Raw genomic sequence first — 23,276 nt, forward strand, 5'->3', positions numbered from 1 at the left:
TATAAGTGACCGACTTTAGTTGAAAAATATAAATCCATTTAAATACAGCTTGTTGTAAAATTAATATTAAGAAATTAATAAATCTAAAATATATATATGTATATAAATTATGTTAGTGTATTCTACAAACAGAGTGCACAATGTCCTAAAAGAACAGAGCAATAATAAATTAGTAAAAACACTTAAGAAAAAAAAATTAGATAAGTGTTTTTACTAATTCATATATATATATATATATATATATATATATATATATATATATATATATATATATATATATATATATATATATATATATATATATATATATATAGTAAAAAACTAAATAATTATAACACTCGATTTATTTAAAACATTACTCAGAGTTTCACGCAAATACCGATCGTCAGACGTTACAAATCTCAAAACAACAACGACAAAAAAAAATATATTAAAAATACAGTGGAGTGTCTTTTTTGAGGATATTAAAGTTATTCATCGTATATTTGTTTTCATGGCGACACATAGACGCATGGCGACACTTAGACGCTTATTTAGTAAAGGCAATGATGACGAAATTATATGATATTTTTCCATCAAGCATGAATTGCATGACTTTTACCACCAGGTTTAAACGGTTCAGCCTGGTCTAAAATTTTCCACGAAAGGACAAGACTTAAACCTTTCTCTTTTACACTCCACACAAATTTAGAAAGTTCTGTAGAGTTTGACCCACTTTCATAACGAAAGGAATTATTGTAAAGGCGATCTTTGAAAGTTTTTTTTGTAAGCCCAATATAATACCTACCTTCATCTTGCAGATTTGTCTTAATATTACATAAATAGATGACATTTTTAGTTAAACATTCTCCATTAAATGGACATTAATTAATCTGTCGGCAATTGCACGTTGGAGCATTAAGGTTTGAAGAATTTGATAAAATTTTATTGTTATGTGAAGTGATGTTGTTGCGAATTTTTGGAAGACAGCTATAGCTAACCTTCAGGTTGTTTCGATTAAACAGCTTTTGGAATTTATGAGATTTTGGGAAGTTTTTATCGATTAAATTTAGGAAAAGTTTGGCTACGTTTGTCTTGACATTAATTGAAAACGGAGGGTTAAACCAAATAATATTTCGTGCACGTGATTTTGCAACTTTTATAGAATCATTGGCAACGGCAGTAATGTTTTCTTTAAATCCACTAGACTTGAGGGCACTGTTGTAAAAATTAGCGACTCGATTAAAAACTTCATTACTTGAAGATATACTTCTTATACGATTAGATATCATTGAGGGAATAGCTTTAAGAATGTTTGGAGGATGGTTCGAACCATTAACATTGATTTATAATGGGATGTCACCTGCTTTCCTATATGGCTGATAAGAATTGTCAGACAAGTTAAGCGAAACGTCAGGAAAGTTAACAGTTTGTTATATCTAGTTTGAATTCTTTTAAAAAAGAATGATAAGGTTTTTCTTTAATATTTCCGATTGCGGTTCACTAATACCATTGAAACAGCAAAGCCCGTCATCTCTATATAAACCGTTAGTGCTTAATCCGTATTCTTTGCTGATGGTATATAAAATAAAAAGGCCTACCAGATCACACAACTCGGCTCCATCAACGCACAGTGAGTCAGAAAGGTGAAAAAACGGCAAAAATTATATAACTATCATATATAATTATGTGATACATCAATATTATCGTATTTTGGGTCAAAAAATTTAAATTTTCCATTAGAAATAATTTTTACGCGTACCTATGACGCGTAAGGCGCGCGAATACGCGTGTACCTGTCTTTTACGCGCGTAAAATATAACCTAAATAAAAAAATCGAATTCTTTGATCCAAAATACCATATAAAAGAATACCACATATTTTTTAATCTAAACATTTCTTGTGCCTAAGGCTTGTACTACTTACGCGTATACGCGTTAGAGACTTTTACGCGCACAAATGACTGACTTAATTTAAAAAAATTAAATTCCTCAAACCAAAACATTCATTAATTAAAAAGAAAAACTGGTTCGAAAAATATTTTAATATTATATAATATTAAAATATATTAAAAACAAAATAAATATTTATCTTATCTAATTTTTCTTTCAAGAAAACAAAAAAAGAAAACCTAATACAAATAAAAAGGCTTTATTTCATCATTACAGCATTAACAAAGATAAAACTTCAGGGGTAAGTGTTTTTCCATTTTCAACCTTGTATTTTTTAAAACAAGTGTTTGATATTACAGGATCACTACTAATCAACAAGTATTGGTACTGGTTTTTGATAACATTCTTTCTAGATATCTTGGCTGTATGGTTTAATCTAGCTTTGCGAATTTCTTTATTTAGAGCCTCTTGTGACTCTTCAGAGAAGTAACCAATTGGCAGTTCTAATGCCTCAGATATCTGCACACCATGTTCCAAGAGTTTATGAACAGTTGGGGGAATCACATACCAGCAATAGTTTTTAAGTATAAGAGCTGTAGTTTCATAGCAATATTGGCCAAAACTTTCAGAGTTCAACTCATAACAGGAGCATACTGCTATTAGGATTGTCCTCAATCTAATAATTACATCTACTGCCACTCCCATTATATCAGCGAAAGTTTCAGCATTTTCAAATGCTCTTCTGGCAGTGTTTCCATCGTTAGTGTTTCCAAAACTCTGTTTGGGCATATCAACTATAAGACTTAGCTCTTCTCTAAACCTCAGTTGAATGTTCGTTTTTTTACTTTTTACTAATGCTTTTTCAGCAGGGGATTTGGCAAAGTATTTTTTAATGTCTAATTTATATCCTAAATGTAAAATATATTCAAAACATCTGAGCCAGCAATGCAGAGTAGAAAGACCCAAAGATAAAGCTTTTTCATTGATTGGTTTAGATCTGATCAATGCTGGGTTATTAAGTTCACTGGGCTTAGCTCCGCAAACATTACATGATTGCGAGGACAGAGTATTAGTGAGGGCATTAACCACTTTACCATCAAACATGGTTAAATCTAGTTTGAACTTAAATGTGATAGTCGTATCCGGTTTGCCTTCCTCTACTTCTAACTTTACTTCAAACTTGACTAGTCTATTTATTTCTGCTTTTTAAAGTTCATACTCATTTCTTATCAATTCTTCCGTTTCTTTTTGATATTGGAGATGAAGGGGTCTACAGTAATATGTACTAGAGGGCTTTTTATTTAACCATACATTTTTGTTTATGATGGTTAATTTAAGTGGAGCAACAGCTGTCTGGAAAAGACTTAGTTCATTAACTTGGGCTTCACCAATATTTGTATCAGTTTATTTTTGTTTATAGACACTTTGACTGGAGGCACCATCAAAACCACCTTTAAAATGAAGTAGACCTTTAAACCTCTCCCCAATTTCAGCAAACATTCTCATAGAATCTTGGCATTCCGTAAAAGTTAATATCCTTGTCAGAGTATGAATAAACATACCCTGTAGAGAAGTTGAGGCAGATGTTTCTGTCACAATTAAACCCTCAAGATAACATTTGTGTCTCTCATTCTTAATTTCATGAAGTGAAGGATAAATATCTGCATTATGTATTATCGATGAATTTCTAATAATTTGATACTGTTCATCAGAGAGGTCACACTGAATTTTTAAGCTCAAGGCATCTTCGGTTTTCATTTTTATCGGAAAATTTATCTTTTTGATTTTATCTTTTTCAGAGTTTATAGCACTTTTCACAAGATCAACGAAGTCTTTTTTGCTAGGATCTCTAGTAAATTTTTTTATTGAAGCTAATGCCAATGCTTCAGCAGGATGTTCAGCCAATTTGGCAACCTTAAACAAGATAATATTTAATATTTAAGCTTGTAAACTATTTTTTTAACTTGGTTGAATTTAATTTATTTATTAATACTTTAGATCTTCTGCTTCTATCACCTAAATCTTCCCAGTTCTTGCACTTTCTACCTGAACCTGATGCAACATTTTTTTTGTTAACAGAAATATCTTTGTTCAACCAAGTTCGCTCGTGTTCTAAAAGTCTAGAGAAGGTTCTTGCATACTTCCGCAACTTTGATCGGAATTTACACTTAAATATTATCAGAGTTTTCTTTAGATTTATTATTTCAGGTTTTTCAATACTTTCATAGTATAGACCCTCCAGTCTACAAAACTCACGTAGAAGAGCCTCGAGTAAGTTATCATGATTAATTCCTAACTCTTGAACTAAATGTATTCTTTTCATGTTGAATGTAAGCAATGAACTATTTTAAGTTATTTTATACACAAGTTTTAATTTTAAAACATGCACTATGCCATCAAACGTTGCATATATTGGTTTTTAAGGTTTGATAATTAGCACCATTTGCACGAGCATGAGTTTTTTTACTAATAGGAACTAAATGTATAATTTGTGTAATGAATGAAAGCAATGAACTAATATTCGCTACTTTATACGGCAAGTTTTAATTAAAAACAAAAAAAAACACACACAAAAAAACCGAAGTATTTGAAAGGTCTTATTTTAATTGGGGCAAGTTTGGGCAAATAATTTTTATTTTTTCTGCTTTCATATATACCTATTAATGGGAAAATATTAAAACTACCATGGAATCTTGTGGAGTCGTTTAGTTTTTAAACTAAACTCATAATTAAACTTATTTAAAAAAATAAATTTATGACACATTTTTGAGATCTCAGTAATGAAAAACTAAAAACAAAATTTATTGTCAAAAATGTTGTTAGTAGTTGCCAAACATTTTAAACATATGACTTCAAATTAAATTTTGAACTGTTTTTACCCATGTCAATCTTAAAAGAGTGACACATAAGCTAGATTTTTTTGAACGAGTTTTCCGATAAATAAAATAAATAAGTCTCGGAAAAAGGCGTATAAATTGGTGAAATCTTGAAAATTGTTCACAAAAAAGTTAATTATTGACTTTTAGTGGTATTTAGTAACATTATAATTAAATTAATTAATTTCCAGCAATAATTTTTTTATGGGGTTTTTTTTGCCGTTTTTTATGGATTTTGACTCACTCTGCAACGCTTCCCATTGTCACGTCAAAATCGGAATTTCCTGATTTTTTAACCCACATTATTTCTTGTAAAAAGTTAGGATTTTCTAGAATGGTAAATAATATCAGTTGTATTATCTGAAATTTGATTAAAATTTTTGGCGTGAGTCAAAGAATCATGGAGAAGTTGTTTAGAAATGGAGGGGTAAAAATCAACAATATCATATTGAACAAAAACACATATATTGTAAAAAACACATATATGTGTTTTTTACAGCTGCTTATATTTTGCCAATTTGTTGTAGACCATTGTAGCTAATTAGAAAACTAACATGTAAGGACTTGTTGATGAATAGAAAAATACTACGGTTAACTTCATTTTGCCTTTATTTAGCATTTTTCAGATTTTTTCCAAAGTTTAGGAGGCTGTAGTTTTTTTCTAACATTATACAAGCTAATGAAAATCACAAATTTTAAGACAGAAATATCTAGGAAATAGTTCTAGAAAAAATGAGCCACTTGCTGAAAGTTAGAAAAAAGTTATAAGGCCTTAAAGTTGTCTATTTTTACCATTCGAGGAACCGAGGGGGGCTACCTGAGAGTGTAAGGCTATAATTTCTAAACCGTTGCACTCGGAACTCTGAAATTGCACATTTAACCTATTTACATCATTTAGATAATGATATGTAAAAATCAGAGATGGTACCCCACAAGCCATTGGTTGAAATATAATGATTTGACCCATATATTAAACTACATATATTATATATAAACATTAAAATTATATATAAACATAAAAGTATTATGTATAAAAATATTATATATTATATAAACGTAAAAATATATATTATATATGAACATTATTAACATTATTATATATAAACATTATTATATATTATAAAAATTATTATAAAATATTATTTTCAACATATTATTATTAACATTGTTATTAACATATTATAAACATTATTATATATTATATATAAACATAAAAATATTATATATTATATATAAATATTAAAATTATATATAAACATAAAAAAACATATATTATATATAAACATTTATATATATATATATATATATATATATATATATATATATATATATATATATATATATATATATATATATATATATATATATATATATATATATATATATATATATATAAAATGTAGTACTTCATCTATTAAATATGTCCCATGGAAAAATATGTTTCCCATCAAACTAAATAACTTTCTGTTGACCGAAATTCTGAATGTTGACTGAAATTAACTTTAATTTGCCAAAAGGCTGACTTATCCTATACATTAACTTTCTTTTTTTAACCATAAATTATTTTGTTGCTTATTTTTCTCCAATATTTAGGTTATTATATTAGGTTTTCTCCAATATAGTAAAAATTAAAATTGTAATGGAAGAAAACAATACTGTGGTTTTAGCATATAGTGGTGGTCTAGATACATCATGTATTTTAGTATGGTTAATTGAACAAGGCTATGAAGTAATTGCATTTTTGGTATGATGACTTTTTATTTAAATTTTTTGAAATTATTGTCACATATTTTATTTTCAAATTTGAGTATATTAAGTTGGTGTTAAAATTTCACTCTCATGATTTTTATTCAACAAAATTTTTATTGTTTTTGCTCCAGATTTTTTATTACTCACTGTAATAAAAAGTATTTTTATTATATATAGTTTTTTTATTTAAAACTTTAAAAATAAATAACACAAATACATTGTTAAGATGTTAAACTATGAATAATTATAAATTACCCTGAGTCTACTAAGTATTAAGTTCAAAAACTGAGTTCATTCTGAGTTATTAAAATTAGTTCTACTACATGACTCCAGAGGTTGATGCTGTAAAAACATTTTATAAACCATAAAACTGTTAAAAAAAAATTTTACACATATTTTATAAACCATTTTAAAAATATTTAAAAAACCATTTAAAAAATTTTAAAAACATTTTATAAACCATAAACTATAAAATTGTTGAATAAAAATTCTCAACAAGTTGTACAATCGTCATAATGATATACAATACTCAAGATTTTACTTTTGAGTTGTGAGTGACTGGGGCCCTGGCCCTGGCCCTGGCTCCAGCCCCGGCTAAAAATGAGACTTTTTTCGAATCCAGCCCTGACTAAACCATAAGATTTAGCAGGGGTTAATAGCCGGGGCTAGAAAAAAGTTTATAATACTTTATATATTATAATTTTATGCTTACATTTACTATATATTAAATACTGGCATATATTTATATATTTTCAAACTCTAATTTAACTCCAACAAGATTGCAAGCAACCATTGTTAAGTTATGAGTTACTTTAAAATAGAGAATAAGTAAAAATACTAGAAAATGGTCAACTGAAGACTTGAAAAGTTGTAGGTTGTATATAAAAGAAAAACATAAAGATGGTTAATTTTTTTGATATGCAAGGAAAAAAACTGAATTAATAAAAGTTTTTATTGCATGAAGGGACAGATACAGTAAAAGGATGCAACTTGTTGTATAAGAAACAAGCAAGAATGAGTTTTGGTTCATTGTAATAGAGATGATAGCTTGTTTGAGCATTGACCATGATTGTATTTGTAGAAAAAAGAAAGAAATGCAACCTTACAACAATGGGAGAGTGGCTCAAGTTTGGCAGATAAAGCAGGTCTAATTTATTATTATTTTTTTAATGCTAATTCACCTCCCTAAGGCTAAATTTGCCACTACAGATGAGGAGGCTACTTAATTGTGGTTATAACTCTCTCTTTCTCAACTATATAATTTTGAAAAATGAGCCTTGACAACCAATCCGCTGCGCAGAGAAACAAGTTGTGTGTGGTACTACCAGGGATGTGGTGGGGATTGAACTCAGTACCTCTTGCTTATAACGTGAGCGCTCTACCACTACACCACAACCACATTACATTTAAAGTGTGCTTTTAGACAGTCTGAGAGTAAGAGGATTGTTATTCATCAATATAAGAATACCAACATTATTGCAATATTTTTTTGCAGTAAATTAATGAGTTTTGTTTTCTAGCTAAATTTGCAGATTTTAAGTCCAGAATTTAAGTCCATAAGCCACAGCAAGCCTTAGGCTGTTATAGAAGAGAGATCAGATTAAAAATCAGCTACTTGTTCTAAGCAATCAAAAAGTGAAGATTTTTTGTCAAGACAAGAGTATAAAGTTGAGTCATCAACAAATAGAACCAATTTAGATGTTAAATTTTCATGAAGATTGATATTGTAGATAAGAAACAATACAGGAGCAAAGATTTTAGGGTACCACAAGATACCTTGTGGTACCCTTAAAATTGCTTAAAATAAAGAAGAGTGTAGGCCTTCAAGAATAACTTTATTACTGCAGTTAGTAAGAAATAATTTAATAATCTCAAAACCTTTATATAAAGAAGCTAATAACAGAGTAAAGACTATTAAAGAAACTAATAACAGAGTAATATATAAAGAAACTAATAACAGAGTAAAGACAGAGTAAAGATAGTTTGAGAGGTCAAAGTGTTTTCTTGAGTTTTTGAAAAAATTGGAACTACTTATTTAGCTCTTTTTAAAAATTAAATATTAAATATTATATGATTAATATAATTAAATGTTAGACTTTAGTTAATGACATTGTTGAATACTAACCATAAGTCTCTAGAACCTAACATCTTATATAAGATACAAGATTTAGTAAACTGAGAATATCAGAGCTTAACATCAGACAGGACTTTTTTACATTGGCTTCTTGGAATAATAAAAGGACATTTGTTCTTAAGAGAGATGTTCTTTTTAAAAAGATGAGTAACTCCTCAAGATGGTGAAAAATATGGAGTTGAATGAGGTTTGACTTCAAGAGTAGAAATAAAAGCTTCCAATCTTTTAGTCCAGAAGGAATAAAAGCTTCTGAGATGCGCTTTATGCATACATATTATGGATATAAACGTACATGTTTGCTATTTATTTAGATGCTGGCATACAATATCCTTTCATATTTATATAAACTTTAGTATTTGTATGGTGTATTATTTGCCGAAAGAGAAAAAGAAGAAGAAGATGATGATGATGATGATGATGATGATGATGATGATGATGATGATGATTATGATGATTATGTTGATCATAATGATGTTTATATATGCATATATATACAAAATATAACATGAATTTTGAATTAAAAAACCATGCTTTAGGATATATAAATGTTTATGCGGTCCCAATCACAAACCTGACCCTGTCTATATTTTATCGAACTTGAAAAACCTCAAAATTAAAATTAGTTTTCTAACAATATGAAATATCAAATATAATAATTAGTTTACTAAAAATATTTATTAAAATATTTCTTGTTTTAGGCTAATATAGGACAGAATGAAGACTTTGAATTAGCTAGAATGAAAGCTGTTAAACTTGGAGCCAAAAAGGTAATACACGTTGTTACTATGTTGATAATATAAAAATAATACAAGTTGTTGCTATGTTGATAACAAAAAGGTAATACAAGTTATAGCTAAATTGATAGCAAAAAATAATTTAAGTTGTTGCCATGTTGATAAAAAAAAGTAATACAAGTTGTTGATATTTCAATAGCAAAGTAATTAATTTAAAAATAAAATCACTTTTTATATTGGACATGTATTGCAGCTTTAAAATGAAACAAAGTGAAGTAAAAATTTCTCTATATATAAATAATGAGTTTCATATCGTGAATAAGTAATGTGTTTTAGGTTATATTCAATAAAAATTATTTTTGACTTTTTGACTGTTAAAATCTTTTTTAAAATCTCAAATTTTAAAAAAGATTTTAACAAGGTTGTTTTTTTATATTTAATTTTTTAAATAAATTGTAAATAAAATGGAAAACAAGTTTTGCAAGATAGTCAACTGATACCCAAAAAACACTGAATGATTGTGTCATTCAAAAAGATAAATAAATAATAAGTTTAGAAAAATAGTTTTTTATGGTTCAATGACACAAATGTTGCTTTATACTACACAGGTAAAGAATATAATTAGTGGAAAAAGAATAAATGATATAATTTCTCTAAATTACTCTATGCTTGTTAGTAATAAAGAAGTCACTGATGAAATGTTTTTTTTAAGGGCAATGAGCTAGGTCACAGTGGAACACATGGTGGCCAAAAATCAATGAAACATTGACTTCAATTTAGATAAAACAAGTAAGATTAAAAGATTACACTTCATCCAAATTCCAAAATATCAGTCTTGTTTGATTTATAGTTCCAAAGATATCAGTATTTAAAGTTACATATGTAGATTTAAAAAATGGTTTTGCCTCGCTGAAGGTATTTTTTTGATATGTTCTGCTAAGGGGATATAATCAAAGAATTAGAAGAATTAGAGTGGGTAATTATATATTGTTTGAAATCAAATCTCCTTTTTAATGACAAAAATAATTTTAAGAAGTCCTTTAAAACTTTGAAAATCAACTATTTAATAAAAAATATTGTCACAAAATTATTAAAAGTCTACTTTGATAGAGTTGGAAAAAAAATTTTCAAAACATCTCCAATTTGCAAAAAATCAAAGTTCAATATGTCATTAAATAATTTTAAGAAATTTGGCTGCCCTGAGCTACCTTGAAAAAAGGTATGCAGGTTTGAAAATGTCTCATACTAAAAAAGCAATTTGATAAAATCTTTAATGCATTAAATAAATAATCATTAGCTAGGTAGATAGATAATTAGATAGGAAATTAGTTATTTTTATTTAAATTTATTAGTAATTAGGTAGATAGTTAGATAATTTGGTAGGAAAATAGATATTATTTTTATTTAAAATTATTAGTAATTAGGTAGATAGATTATTAGGTAGGAAATTAGTTATTTTTATTTAAATTTATTAGTAATTAGGTAGATAGCTAAATAATTAGGTAGGAAATTAGTTATTTTATTTTTTAATTTATTATTATTAGGTTGATAGTTAGATAATTAGGTAGGAAATTAGGTATCTTCATATAAATTTATTAGTAATTAGGTAGATTTTAGTAATTAGGTAGGAAATTAGTTATTTTATCTTGATATAAATTTTGTTTTGTTTTGTTTTTGTTAATTCGCCTCCCCAAGGCCAAGAAGGCCACTACAGATGAGGAGGCTACTTAATTGTGGTTATAACCCTCTCTCAACTCTATAACTCCGAAACATGAACCTTGGTGAACAAGGCCGCTGCGCGGAGAAACAAGTTGAGTGCGGTACTACCAGGGACATGGTGGGGATCAAACTCAGAATCTCTCGTTTATAAAGCGAGCGCTTAACCATGACACCACTACGGCATATTTATTAGTAAATAGGTAGGTATTAGTAATTAGCTAGAAAATTAGGTAGTAAATTAGGTGTTTCATAAATTTGGCTTACATGAAATTTCCATTTTAGTTTAAAATTATAACTAGAAAGTATTAGTTAGCAATGGTTGAATAGTATGATCCAACAAAACAAGAAAATGTTGCTTACTTTGACAAATTATACTAGTTCTGAAAATGCTAAGGCTGTAATCAACCATATAAGAACCAAATTTAGTTTGAATGAAAACGCAGAGGAGACATGGTGTCTGATTGATCAGGGAAATCAGGAAAAAGATATCTGCAAAAAAAATCAGGGAATAATCAGAGATAGTGGGTTAAACTGCGGTAAAATCAGTGAGAAATTAGGAAAAATGACTTTTCATCAAACTTGCATAACTTAAGTAGATTCTATGTTGTACACTTATCATAAAATTTTATTCTGTAAGTAGTTTTTTAACTTGTTATGAACTTTTCTAGTTTTCTGAACTTTTGTAAATACTTTAAATGTGGGTTGTATTTTTTTATGTTTGTATTTTTGCAATTAAAGAGCATTTTTCTAAAAGAATCTAGTTCTAATTTTTCTGAAGTTGAGTTTGGGTAACTTTAAATTAAATCAGGGAAAATAGGTTGTGGATCATGGAAATATCAGGGAAATCTACTTTAAAATATTGGCACCTGGGAGTCCATATTCAGCAACTTATAATTTTTGGAATGAAATTGGAGCTAAATGGAAGAAACATGGCAGAACCAAGATCAGATTTGAGCTTCGAGAAAAAGATTAGTTTAGTGGCTCAATGCTCTAAATGGAAAAATTTATTCAAAGTTCAAATGTAAATAGTAATAAAAAAGTACAATCGACAAATAATTTTTGTGAAACAAGTGATAGAACTAGAAGAAGAATTGCAAATAGTTCTGTAGATCCAATGAAAGGTTCTTTTCACAATCCTACCAATACCATCACAGAAAGATTTACTATCATTTGTTGCAAAGAAGGACCATGTACATTTTGTAATGCTGGTGGCATATATTTACAAAGTGTTAATAGCATTTAGATTGGCCAGTACATCCATCTGAAAAGTATTGAACATTTGTTCTATTTCCTTAGAAATATTGCTTTTATTATATTCTATTGCTAATTTCATCACATTATATGCCATACCTGCATCATCAGAAATAAAACATATTGAATCACATTATTTATTTTTTAATAATCTACTTTTGGATGCTATGTTGCTTAAAGTTTGTTACTGTGAAAACTTTGTATTTCGTACAATAAACTCATATTTTTTTATAGAAATCACAGAGGACAATCACCTCAGTACTATGTTAATTATTTTTTATTTTAAGTAAAGAAGCAGCTTGATTTTTGCAATGAACACTAAGTTTTGTAACTTATCTGTCAGAGTATTTTTGAACCTATTTGTGGTTTCAGTCACACTTACAAGCTCAGATAAGTCTGTTTTCTTCTATTGTTTGTAATCTATACAAGAAATATTATCTTTATCTATTGAAAATACAACTCATTTTCAAGGTAATATTTTAAGAAGATATTATCTTAAAAATGAGTTATATTGGACACAAAGGGCACTGATGCATCATGCAATTATTGTTAGCCCTACTACAAACAATCATATCAATAAGTTTGTGATTTAATAACTGCACTAATCACTAACTTAAAACTTTGATTGGTGTACATTAGATACCAGCAATTTTTGATTAGTGCAAATTAAATACCAGCGGTTTTCGGTATTAAGTTGCTTCAAGCTGGAGTAGTTAGTTTATAAGAAAAAAAGAGTTAACTCAAAAATAAAAAAATTTAGAGTTAACTACCGTGGTGTGACGTAAGAAAGTCCTAGTTTTCGATATCTCAATTTATAAGAGCGAATTAATACTAATAAATAATGAATTCAAATTCTTGCTTTTTGATAATATTGTAGAACAATAAATAAATTTTCAGTTTTAACCTATTTTAGGCGCGAATACATTCAAAAAAGTCTTAACTTATGCTGTAATGTAGTTCGAGTTGATGACAAAAAGAAAGTACTATAATTTTGATTGGAATTAAAGAAAGTCCTAATAAGTAAAAAAGAAAGTCCTAATGTTTAGTATTATGTATTTCTTGAATATTAAAATAACTAATACACTAAAGACATTTTTCTGACAGAGATTTATTAATTCTACACATAATATAAAATTAAAAATTCCTTTCCATTATTCTATGTATAATTTTATTTAGCTTTAGACTTTTTAGCTGCTTTTTCTTGTTTCTCTTTCAAATTTTCTAGCCGAATTTGCTTTCTTTCCTGTTTCTGAGACTCTTTTTCAGCTTTTTTCCTCTTTCTTTCTTGCTTTTTATCAATTCTCTGTCTTTCTACTTCTTCTTTAGCTCTCTTTTTCTCCTCTAAACTAGCAATATATTTGTCAGATGTAATGACTGATGAAACTTTTGTTGTTTGTTTTGGTACTTTTTTACTCTTCTGGACTAACAAATATTGACTCGAAAACATTGTCATTTGCTTGCAAAGGTCCTTAAACTGGTGCTAAAGCTGTATCATTATATTCAATTGTTGATTCTGGTTGTGTTAAATTCTCATTACTTACTAGAATGTCCTCGAATGGCGTTTCTAAAACTATGTTCTTTTCTCGAGTTGTGGGATCAACCTCCTCTATTTTGTCCATTTTCTTCTGCCAGTAATAAAATAAGGTTTCTTGTTCTATTGCACCTGTCCAATACATAAGATTACGATGGGCTTTAAAAGATTTTAATTGGCCATGTGTCATATCAGTTTCTAAATCATTTTTGGCTTTATCGATTGGACTTAACAGTTCGGCTATAACCAGAGTTTCAGCGGATTCTATGAGATCTCTTTGAATTTCATTTTCTTGTACACTTAACGGGACTTTTGTAAAATCCAAATTTTCTAGTAAAAAAGGACACAATCCGCAGCATTTAAATCCATTTGGTATTAAAGTTGGATTTTGCTGTGTTTTAGCAATTGCAGTCTGGAGCAGGGGCGCAAATGTCCTTTTTGGTAGAGCACTCCAAGGTTTTGCATCCTCCATTCTGTAACTATGTCGGTTTAAATATCTTTTGCAACATGAAAGTAAACTCAGTCCAATGGTTGTGCAAAATGGGTGCAATTAGGTGGCAAACAAATGATGACAATACCATTTTCTCTGCAAAATTGTCCCAAATCTAAGGTCAAATGTGATTTGTGGCCATCTAAAAAAAGAATGATTGACACTAGGACATTATTTTTCCTTAAAAAATTAATGAGAGGTCCAGATATATAATTGTAAAATGTTTGGGACATCTGGTAACCTTTGGCTGATTTACCCATAACCCAATCTTTAGGAAAGTCGGCTGCTATTTCTGGTAGAATTCACCTTTCATATTGATACAAAACCAAAGGCGGTGCAAATAAATTACTTGCATTTACTGTTATCATAACTGAGAAACTTTCTTTATCACTATTTGCAGTGATGTTATACAATCGTTTGTTTTTTTGACCAATTGCATTTTTAATAGATGGACACAGATCAAAAGATGACTCATCAAGGTTCCAAATTCAATTGGGATCCTCAAACACAGACACTAAATCATTTTTATCCATATACTCTGTTATTTTTTGGAACCACGTTTTAATATCTTGTTTGGAAACAAGTGTTCTATGTTTTGGAAGTGTCTGAGCCTTTCGAATCGAAAGTGTTGAATGTCTCTTGAAAAAATTGCGTGCCCAATGAGTACCATTTACTTTTTGGTCAAGATTCATTTTATGTGCTAAAATAAATGCACCTTTGAGAAGAAGTTTCTTTGTGACTGGCATACCAACAATGGCCATATCAATTAGCTAATTTTTAATTTTAACCTCTACGGTTTTATCAAAAACTGTTGGACGCCCTATTTAACTCTTTGCTTGACCTTGAGTGTTGACTCTTGACTTGAGTGTTCAACGAACACAAGTTCGTTGAACAAGGGTTGTCTTAGGTATTTTATAAAATTTAGATGCTGCATATATTGTCATAGTCTTCTTTTTTATTATATCCAATGCTTCATCCATATCCTGTTGTGAGTTTGGCTTGTAAGATCTTTTTGGGCCTAAAACAAAAAATTAAATTATTTTTGTAAGGCTAGGACTTTCTTTTGTATACGGTAAAAAAGAGGAAAAAAGAAAGTCGCATCAAATTTTTCGTAAAAATATTAGTTTTTACGTGTAAATCAATTGTTTTACCATGCAAATTCCAAACTTACCACGTTCATGTGCCATTATTGATCAAAATAGTTTTTTAGCAACAAGATTTTTACCATAAAAGAACTAACTCTTCACCATACAACCTTTGGCGCAATGTTCAATATGGCATCAGCTTATATTGACTATTTACATCTCAGTAAAATAAATACTCTGATTGGCCAAATTCTCCACCAATCCAGTCGATTTTTTATAGAAAGTTTCTTCAAAAGCATTTAGTTAAAATGACAAAAGTATTTTCTCAAAACATTTATTTTATAGTATACAAAATTTATCATTTGTTACATTAGGACTTTCTTACAGCATAGGATTTTGTTAAGTCACACCACGGTAGTAGCTATCTTATTTAAAAAATAAGCTTTAAAGGCGCCTTTTTTTTTTTTAAATCATAAAGAAATGTGTCATTAAAAATAAGTATACGTAAACAAAACTGTCTATCTAAACCCAAATAAGTTGAAACACTTAAAACCATTTTTTTTTAAAATGTTTTATTTACATAAGTTCATCTCATTAAAGGGACTTTATGTAAAACTACTTATTTTTACAAGATCCAAACTTGTCTAAAAAGTTATAAAAAATTCAAAATAAATTATTTACATTTCATTATATGAGCTGTTTATTTTGAAAGTGGCATAAGTCACCTTTTCAAAAAAATCAAGTTATTGATTGACAATGACTACACGAAATTGTTTATACTAATAAAAATTTAAGTATCCTGAGATAACAAATACAAGTAAATCTTCTCAAAAGTTGGCACCAATATTTTTACAGTCTCCTTGAGATATTTCTTTTTTTTTTTTTTTTTTTTTAGGTAAAGGTAAAAATTTTTTTTTTTTTTACACGATATGAAAGAAACACATAGTAACATGGCCATCAAAAGCAAATGCAATAATGGGGATGATAAAAAACACCTTTGTCCATTAAGATCATCATCTTGTCAAGCAATTATACACAACTTTTGTTTGACCAATGATTGAATTTGCAGCACCAGTTTGGTCAACAAACTACAAAGGTGAGATTAAAATATTAGAAAAAGTGCAGCACAGATTGACAAGGATGGCAAATAACATAAGAAGTCTGCAGTACCAATACCATTTACAGACACTAAATTTAGCAACATTGTCAGAAAGAAGACAAATAGGAGATCTTATTCAAGTAATTAAAATTTTCAATAAAATCGAAAAAGAACTTTTAAACAAACAAACTTTCTCAAAATCACACAGAGGTTGCAATAAGAAATACAATAGAGAACAAACCAAATTTATATGGAACGCAATTTTATTGAACGCATTGCCATCAGTATTCAACAATTCAACAAACTTAAATAATTTCAAAAACGAATTAGATGTATATTTAGCATCAAAAGTTAACTTAAAAACTATTTTTGTTTAAATTTTTTAAATTGAATTGTTGTATATTATCAAAAGCTGTCAAAGTGAGTTTTTAACTCATTTGCTGTTAATACAGCTACAGTTTTACCTACTACTACTTCTACTACTACTACCACCACTACTACTACTACTACTACTACTACTACTACTACTACTACTACTACTACTACTACTACTACTACTACTACTACTACTACTACTACTACTACTACTATAACCATTGCGGAAGAACCCTAGTGTTATGACTTTTAAAGTAGAGACAAGAGAAGCGTAAATTCAGTATTTTGAGCCAATGTTTTTTAAAAAGTTGCAAAATAATTTCTATTTTTGTTTTAAATTGCTTTTTTTTTTAAGAATTATTTGTTGCACATGTAAAATTAACTGGTTCTTCAACTATTTTTATTACTAGCGTAACATGAGGGCTAAACATAATTCCCCTCGCTATGGTAAAACTTCGCTAAAAAACAACGATTGTTCTTGAAAACCAAGTAAAATCCCCCTATAAATACCATATTTCCACCACATTTTTAAATTTAGTTTCCTATATATTTTTTGCTACTTTTAATTTTTATTTTGGCGCATAGTCTTGAGTGAAGTTACTGAAATGTGGTTTGATTTTGATGAAAACTTTTCAATCGAGAAAGTATTAAAGCATAAGTTGATGCTCTCATTGTTTCGTCATTTTCATGCACTAGTAAATAAATGTTTTTATGAAGTTTTTAATTCCTACTATTGTTCATATTAATTTAAGTAAAATTTTTAATTTTAATTAAATTTATGACAATATATTTATCGATATAAATTTCTTGATTTAAGTAGCATAAGGGCGCACTTTTTAAAAAAATTTGCTATTAAAAAACGTTATTTTTTCATGTTTCTAGGTTTAAATGGTTATCGATGAATATTAGGCAAACATATTTTTTTATAATGAACATATTTTGAATTAAAATATTTTATAATTTTATTTGAAATTCATCATTATTTTGAGTTAAAAAAAGGTAACATGCGGGCTCACTTTTAAATTTTTTTTTTTTAAACATCTTCGCTTCCAACAAGGCTGCAAGCAGCCACTAATTAAAGTTGGAAGTTACTGGAAGAGAAAAGATGAAGATTGTAGAGCAAGATAACGATTGACGGACGACTTAAAAGATTGCAAATTAAATGAATCAGGAAAGCAAGATGAAGGAAGCAAATTCCAAAAAGCTGATGTTCGAGGAAAAAAATTAGACGAATAAGCGTTTTTGGAGCACTTAGGAATAGTCACAGAAAAAGGATGAGACTTAATTGAATGACGAGTAACACGAGAATGAATTTTAGTTGATGGCACAAGAGATGCTAGCTCTTTAGAGCAGTGCCCATTATAGTATTTGTAGAAAAGAGAGAGAGAAGAAACATTACGACGATGTGATAATGGTTGGAGTTTATATATTGAATATATTTCTTAGATGTTAGTAGACAGTAGTGCGATTCCATTTTTGGCAAACTTTCAAAAAAATCTTTGATTGAAGCTACTTCTATATGAAATAGATTCTCTCTAGCCTTCGGCGATTCTACTAATAATACTGCTTGGTTGACAATTGATCTTGATTGTTTCCAACCCCACACGGTTGATTTTCCAATACACAGAGTGTTTAAGAACATTGTGTTACAGACTCTGTACAATTTTTCTTCTTTCCTTAAATAGTACTCAATTGAGCTAAGTCTTTTGGATTTTAAAGCATCCTTTCTGTCTCTCGGTCTCTTGATAGGAAAACTCCCCTCGGCCTTGGAGAGTTGAACAATAGAACGTATGTGTATATATTTTTAGGTGCTACAAGAAGTCTAGTGAATGCACCGCAGAATTACATTTAAATAAGATGTTCATTTCACCTTCTGATATCGGAAATTATGGCCAAAGAAGGCATATCACGTATATAATAAGCGTCTCAAAATTGTTTTCAACTATAAATGAGTTTATTATTACCTTATTATTTTTATGGTGTGATGTGGAAATGACCCGATTCTATTTTTATTAATTCAGAAATCTCTTTTTTATATGTCCTTTTTATTTTATATTTGTTTTATGACACAGTAGTACCAATATCAAATTGAAGCCTTTTACTTGATTTCAGTTTTAATTTACGTTTTTGCAATTTATTAACAAATTTTATGATTTAAATGAGTTTTTTTGCATGTAAAAAGTCAACTTTGCGTCTCTTTTATATAAATATTATATAAATAGTTTAAGAAAATAGTAACACGAGAGATCACTTAGTAATATTTGTGCGCATAGTGCAACCCGAGGGCATTTCTTGTAACATCAGACTCAGGATGGTACCTAAGGAGGAGGATATTAGAGTGAAAAATGCGTTATTTGTAAAAATATATTTATAACTTTTTTGGTGAGAGTTTATTTTTTAAGCAATAAGCTTCTAAATAGTGAGAAAATGATTATTCTAATGATTGGTGGCCTAACACCAACATAGTGAAATTGAAACATAATGTTAATTCCTATGTAATAGTGTTTTATGTTTTATGTTCAGTCAGACCTTTTTTAAATTCGTTATAGGATATTCTTTTATTTAATATACATATTTGGGGTTTTTCTCCAGTAAATTCTTTTTTATTAAAAAATTTTTTATTTGGCATCATTATTTTTGAAGCTAGACTGACACCAAGATTTACAAAATGTTTGTTAAGTTCATGGTAAATATCTGATTCATTTGTAATGTGTTTATTATCACAAAATATTTTTTGAGGTATGCTAAAAGATTTCTTATTTTCTGTACCAGTTACTTCGTTTAAAATCAACTATTTTTATATGTCTTATTTATTTTTAATTAGCAGATTAAAAAAATTCATTTGTCTAATTTTTTTTTGAAAAATCTGTTTTTCTTTGATTTTAAATTCAATTTTAAATTCAAATTTCAAATATAGTTTTTTAAACGATTCAGTTTTAAACTGATCATAATAACATTCATAGGAATAAAAGTTCTGAGGGTGCGTATAAGCGTAAGGATGTTCAAAGGTCCTTGAAACCTTTTCAATAACATTTTTACTGTATAACTGAAAACCTACAATTACTTACAAATCCTGGGATTATAAAAAAGGACGGGATCCCGGGATCGAAACCGTTATGCTCAATAAGGCAACGGTAGTTTTTGGTTGGATATTTTGGTTGGAATATTTCATAAGTGAAGTTGTGATAACATTAATGACAAGAGTTATAGCTTTCAACATTTAATAATATAGTAATAAAGTATTCTAATAAAATACCTATTAAAAAGAAATTATTAAATAAAATAATTAAATAAACAAATTTTAAATATTTTTTTATTGCTTTCATTTACATGCCAATGATAATAAATCGCCTTGAATTGTAGAGATGGTTTTTACAAAGCACGTGCTTTCCTTTTTTTTTTTTTCATTCTCCTCTATTTTTTTTTTTTTTTTTTAAACATCTTCGCTTCCAACAAGGCTGCAAGCAGCCACTAATTAAAGTTGGAAGTTACTGTAAGAGAAAAGATAAAGATTGTAGAGCAAGATAACGATTGACAGACGACTTAAAAGATTGCAAATTATATAAATCAGGAAAGCAAGATGAAGGAAGCGAATTCCAAAGAACTGATGTTCGAGGAAAAAAACTAGACGAATAAGCGTTTTTGGAGCACTTAGGAACAGTCACAGAAAAAGGATGACACTTAATTGAATGACGGGTAACACGAGAATGAATTTTAGTAGATGGCACAAGAGATGCTAGCTCTTTAGAGCAGTGCCCATTATAGTATTTGTAGAAAAGAGAAAGAGAAGCAAAATTACGATGATGTGATAATGGTTGGAGGTTGGCTGCAAGAGCAGGTCCAACTATGTTTACAATGCGTTTTTGCACCTTGTCTAAAAGAGAAAGGGCATCATTAGAAGAACCGCCCCAGATATGGCAATAGTATTCCATACAAGGCCGGATTTGAGATTTATAGAGATAGAGAATAGAATCCAAAGTAAGGAAGTGAAAAGCTCGATAAAGAGATGCAACCTTAGCAGATGCTAATTTTGCAACTGATTTGATATATGGTTTCCAAGAAAGATTGGAAGTAAGAGTTAATCCTAGAAGATGAAGAGTAGGTGACTCATCGAGTACATCACCGTTCATAAATATAGGAAGATCTAAATTATTGCGATAATGATTGGCTGAAAAAAAATTTAGTTTTATCTGAATTAAAGTTCACCAGCCACTGTGAGCCCCATGCTGTAGCAGAAGTGAGATCCTTTTCAAGCTCAAATGCCCCCTCCAAGCAATCAGAGAGTGTTGGTTTCTTATCACGACAAGAATAAATGGAAGTATCCTCAGCAAACAATGCCACCTTAGATGTGAGAATATCTGGAAGATTGTTGATGTAAATTAAAAAGAGTATAAGGCCAAGGATAGAACCTTGAGGAACCCCTGAACTTACAGAATAAAAAGAAGAGTGCTGTCCATCGAGGACAACTTTTATGCTACGATTGGAAAGAAAGGATTCAATGATCTTAAAGATGTTGCCGGATACACCATAAGAAGAAAGCTTATAGAGAAGACCAGCATGCCAAACTTTATCAAAACCTTTTGAAATGTCAAGAGCGATGGCCTTAACCTCTCCACCTTTATCTAATGAACGATAAAAGTCATCAGTTATTACTGTTAGCAAATCAGCTGTAGAACGAGAAGATCGAAATCCATATTGATGGTCAGAAAGTAAGTTATTAGATTCAAGATGAGAGATTAAGTGTTTGTTAATTAAAGATTCAAAAACCTTGCTTATGATAGAAAGAAGACTTATGGGACGGTAGTTAGACGAATCAGATCGCTCCCCAGAATTTTTGAAGATAGGGATAACAGATGCCGCTTTCCAGCAGGCTGGAAAACAAGACTCTGATAAGCACTTGTTGAATAGTTTTGAGAGTATAGATGACAGCTCCGGAGAACACCTCTGCAAGACAATAACAGGTATGTTGTCCGGGCCACAAGCTGTAGAAGAGTCTTAGCCGGAAATCACTTTAGATACAGATGCTGGAGTGATATGAATGTCAAGCAATGGATCAACCTGTTTGTTGGCAATATTAGGTAGAATGCAATTAGTGGAATCAAGAGATGATATTGATGAAAAGTTTTTAGCAAACAATTCGGCTTTGTCTTTAGGTGAGGTGACAAAGTCTGAGCCATACAAGAGAGGTGGAATTATAGATTTGCCCTTATTATTGATATTATTAAAGATTCTCCAGAAGTCACGAGAGCCTAATTTTTGAGATGAGATACGAGATTTCATGACCTGAGAATAGCGGGTTTTGGCGTTAGACAAAACCTTTTTACAGTTGTTTCTAGCAGTAATAAACAGACGTCTGTTTTCTGGAGAATTGTTTTGCTGATAAATATGGAAGTAACGGTTTCGATTGGCAATCGCAGCAGCACAGTGTGAGGAAAACCATGGAGGAGAGTGAGGCTTGACCTGGAATCGTCGAGAGGGAATAAAAGATTCCATGCCAGCCTGAATCCACGAAGTTATGTAAGAAGCACATTTGTCGACAGGAAATTGAAAGATTTCTACCCAAGGGCCATCACGAAGAAAGTCACGGAAAGAATCCCAGTCAGCTTTACTGTAGTTGAAAGAGGTTCGGTAATAGGGGGATTCAGGTGATAAAGAAGAATGAGATATTAGTTTTAGAGAGATCAAACTGTGATCAGAAGAACCTGAGGGTGAATGCGGAGAAACTGAGCATTGACTAGGATCAGAAACAAGACATAAGTCGAGTAGAGAAGGTAAATGATTAGGGTTGTCAGGAAAGCGAGTTGGAAAGTTGATTATTTGAGTTAACAATGTAGAAAGGCAAAAGTTGTGGGCTTTAATGCCTGCAGAGTCACTGACACTAGAGCCAAGACATTCAGTGTGGTGAGCATTAAAGTCACCGACAACAACTATATTAGCTGATGGATAAAGAGAGAGGGCTTGGTCAATATGATCAGAAATAACGTCAAAAAGAGTGCAGTCTTGAGATGAAGGAAAGCGATATAGAATAAAGAGAAAGGCAATAGGATGAAGCAGTGCTAAACGAAAGCACATGAAAGAATAGACTGTGGATTCAAACCTAGTTTCACGACAAACAAGTGAATTCTTACGAACGTAAATGCCCAGGCCAAGCATGTGACTATTGGAGTCTTTACGAATCAGAGGAAGATAACCATCAACACTAAAATCAAAAGATGAGACAGCCGAACTCAAATTAGTCTCACAAAGAGCAAGTAGGTCTGGTGAACTTTGCAAGAGATAAGACTCAACAGAAGAAAAGTTACTTCGAAGGCCACGAATATTAGTGAATGATAGGTTAAGAGAACTTGGTGATGATGATGGTT

At 29.7% G+C, this 23,276-nt stretch overlaps 1 protein-coding gene across 1 annotated transcript in view; it reads left to right on the forward strand.

Moving 5' to 3' along the window:
• The first annotated feature begins 6,329 nt into the window (after positions 1–6,329).
• LOC100199070 (argininosuccinate synthase) overlaps positions 6,330–23,276 on the forward strand; it is an 83,149-nt gene continuing 66,202 nt past the window's right edge. Inside the window, exons 1-2 of the mRNA XM_065810712.1 lie at positions 6,330–6,491; positions 9,329–9,397. Coding sequence (XP_065666784.1) covers positions 6,387–6,491; positions 9,329–9,397 — 174 coding nt within the window. The 5' untranslated portion in view covers positions 6,330–6,386. The remainder of the gene's footprint in view (positions 6,492–9,328; positions 9,398–23,276) is intronic.

This window comes from Hydra vulgaris, chromosome 11 (genome assembly GCF_038396675.1).
Source record: "Hydra vulgaris chromosome 11, alternate assembly HydraT2T_AEP".
Taxonomy (NCBI): domain Eukaryota; kingdom Metazoa; phylum Cnidaria; class Hydrozoa; order Anthoathecata; family Hydridae; genus Hydra; species Hydra vulgaris.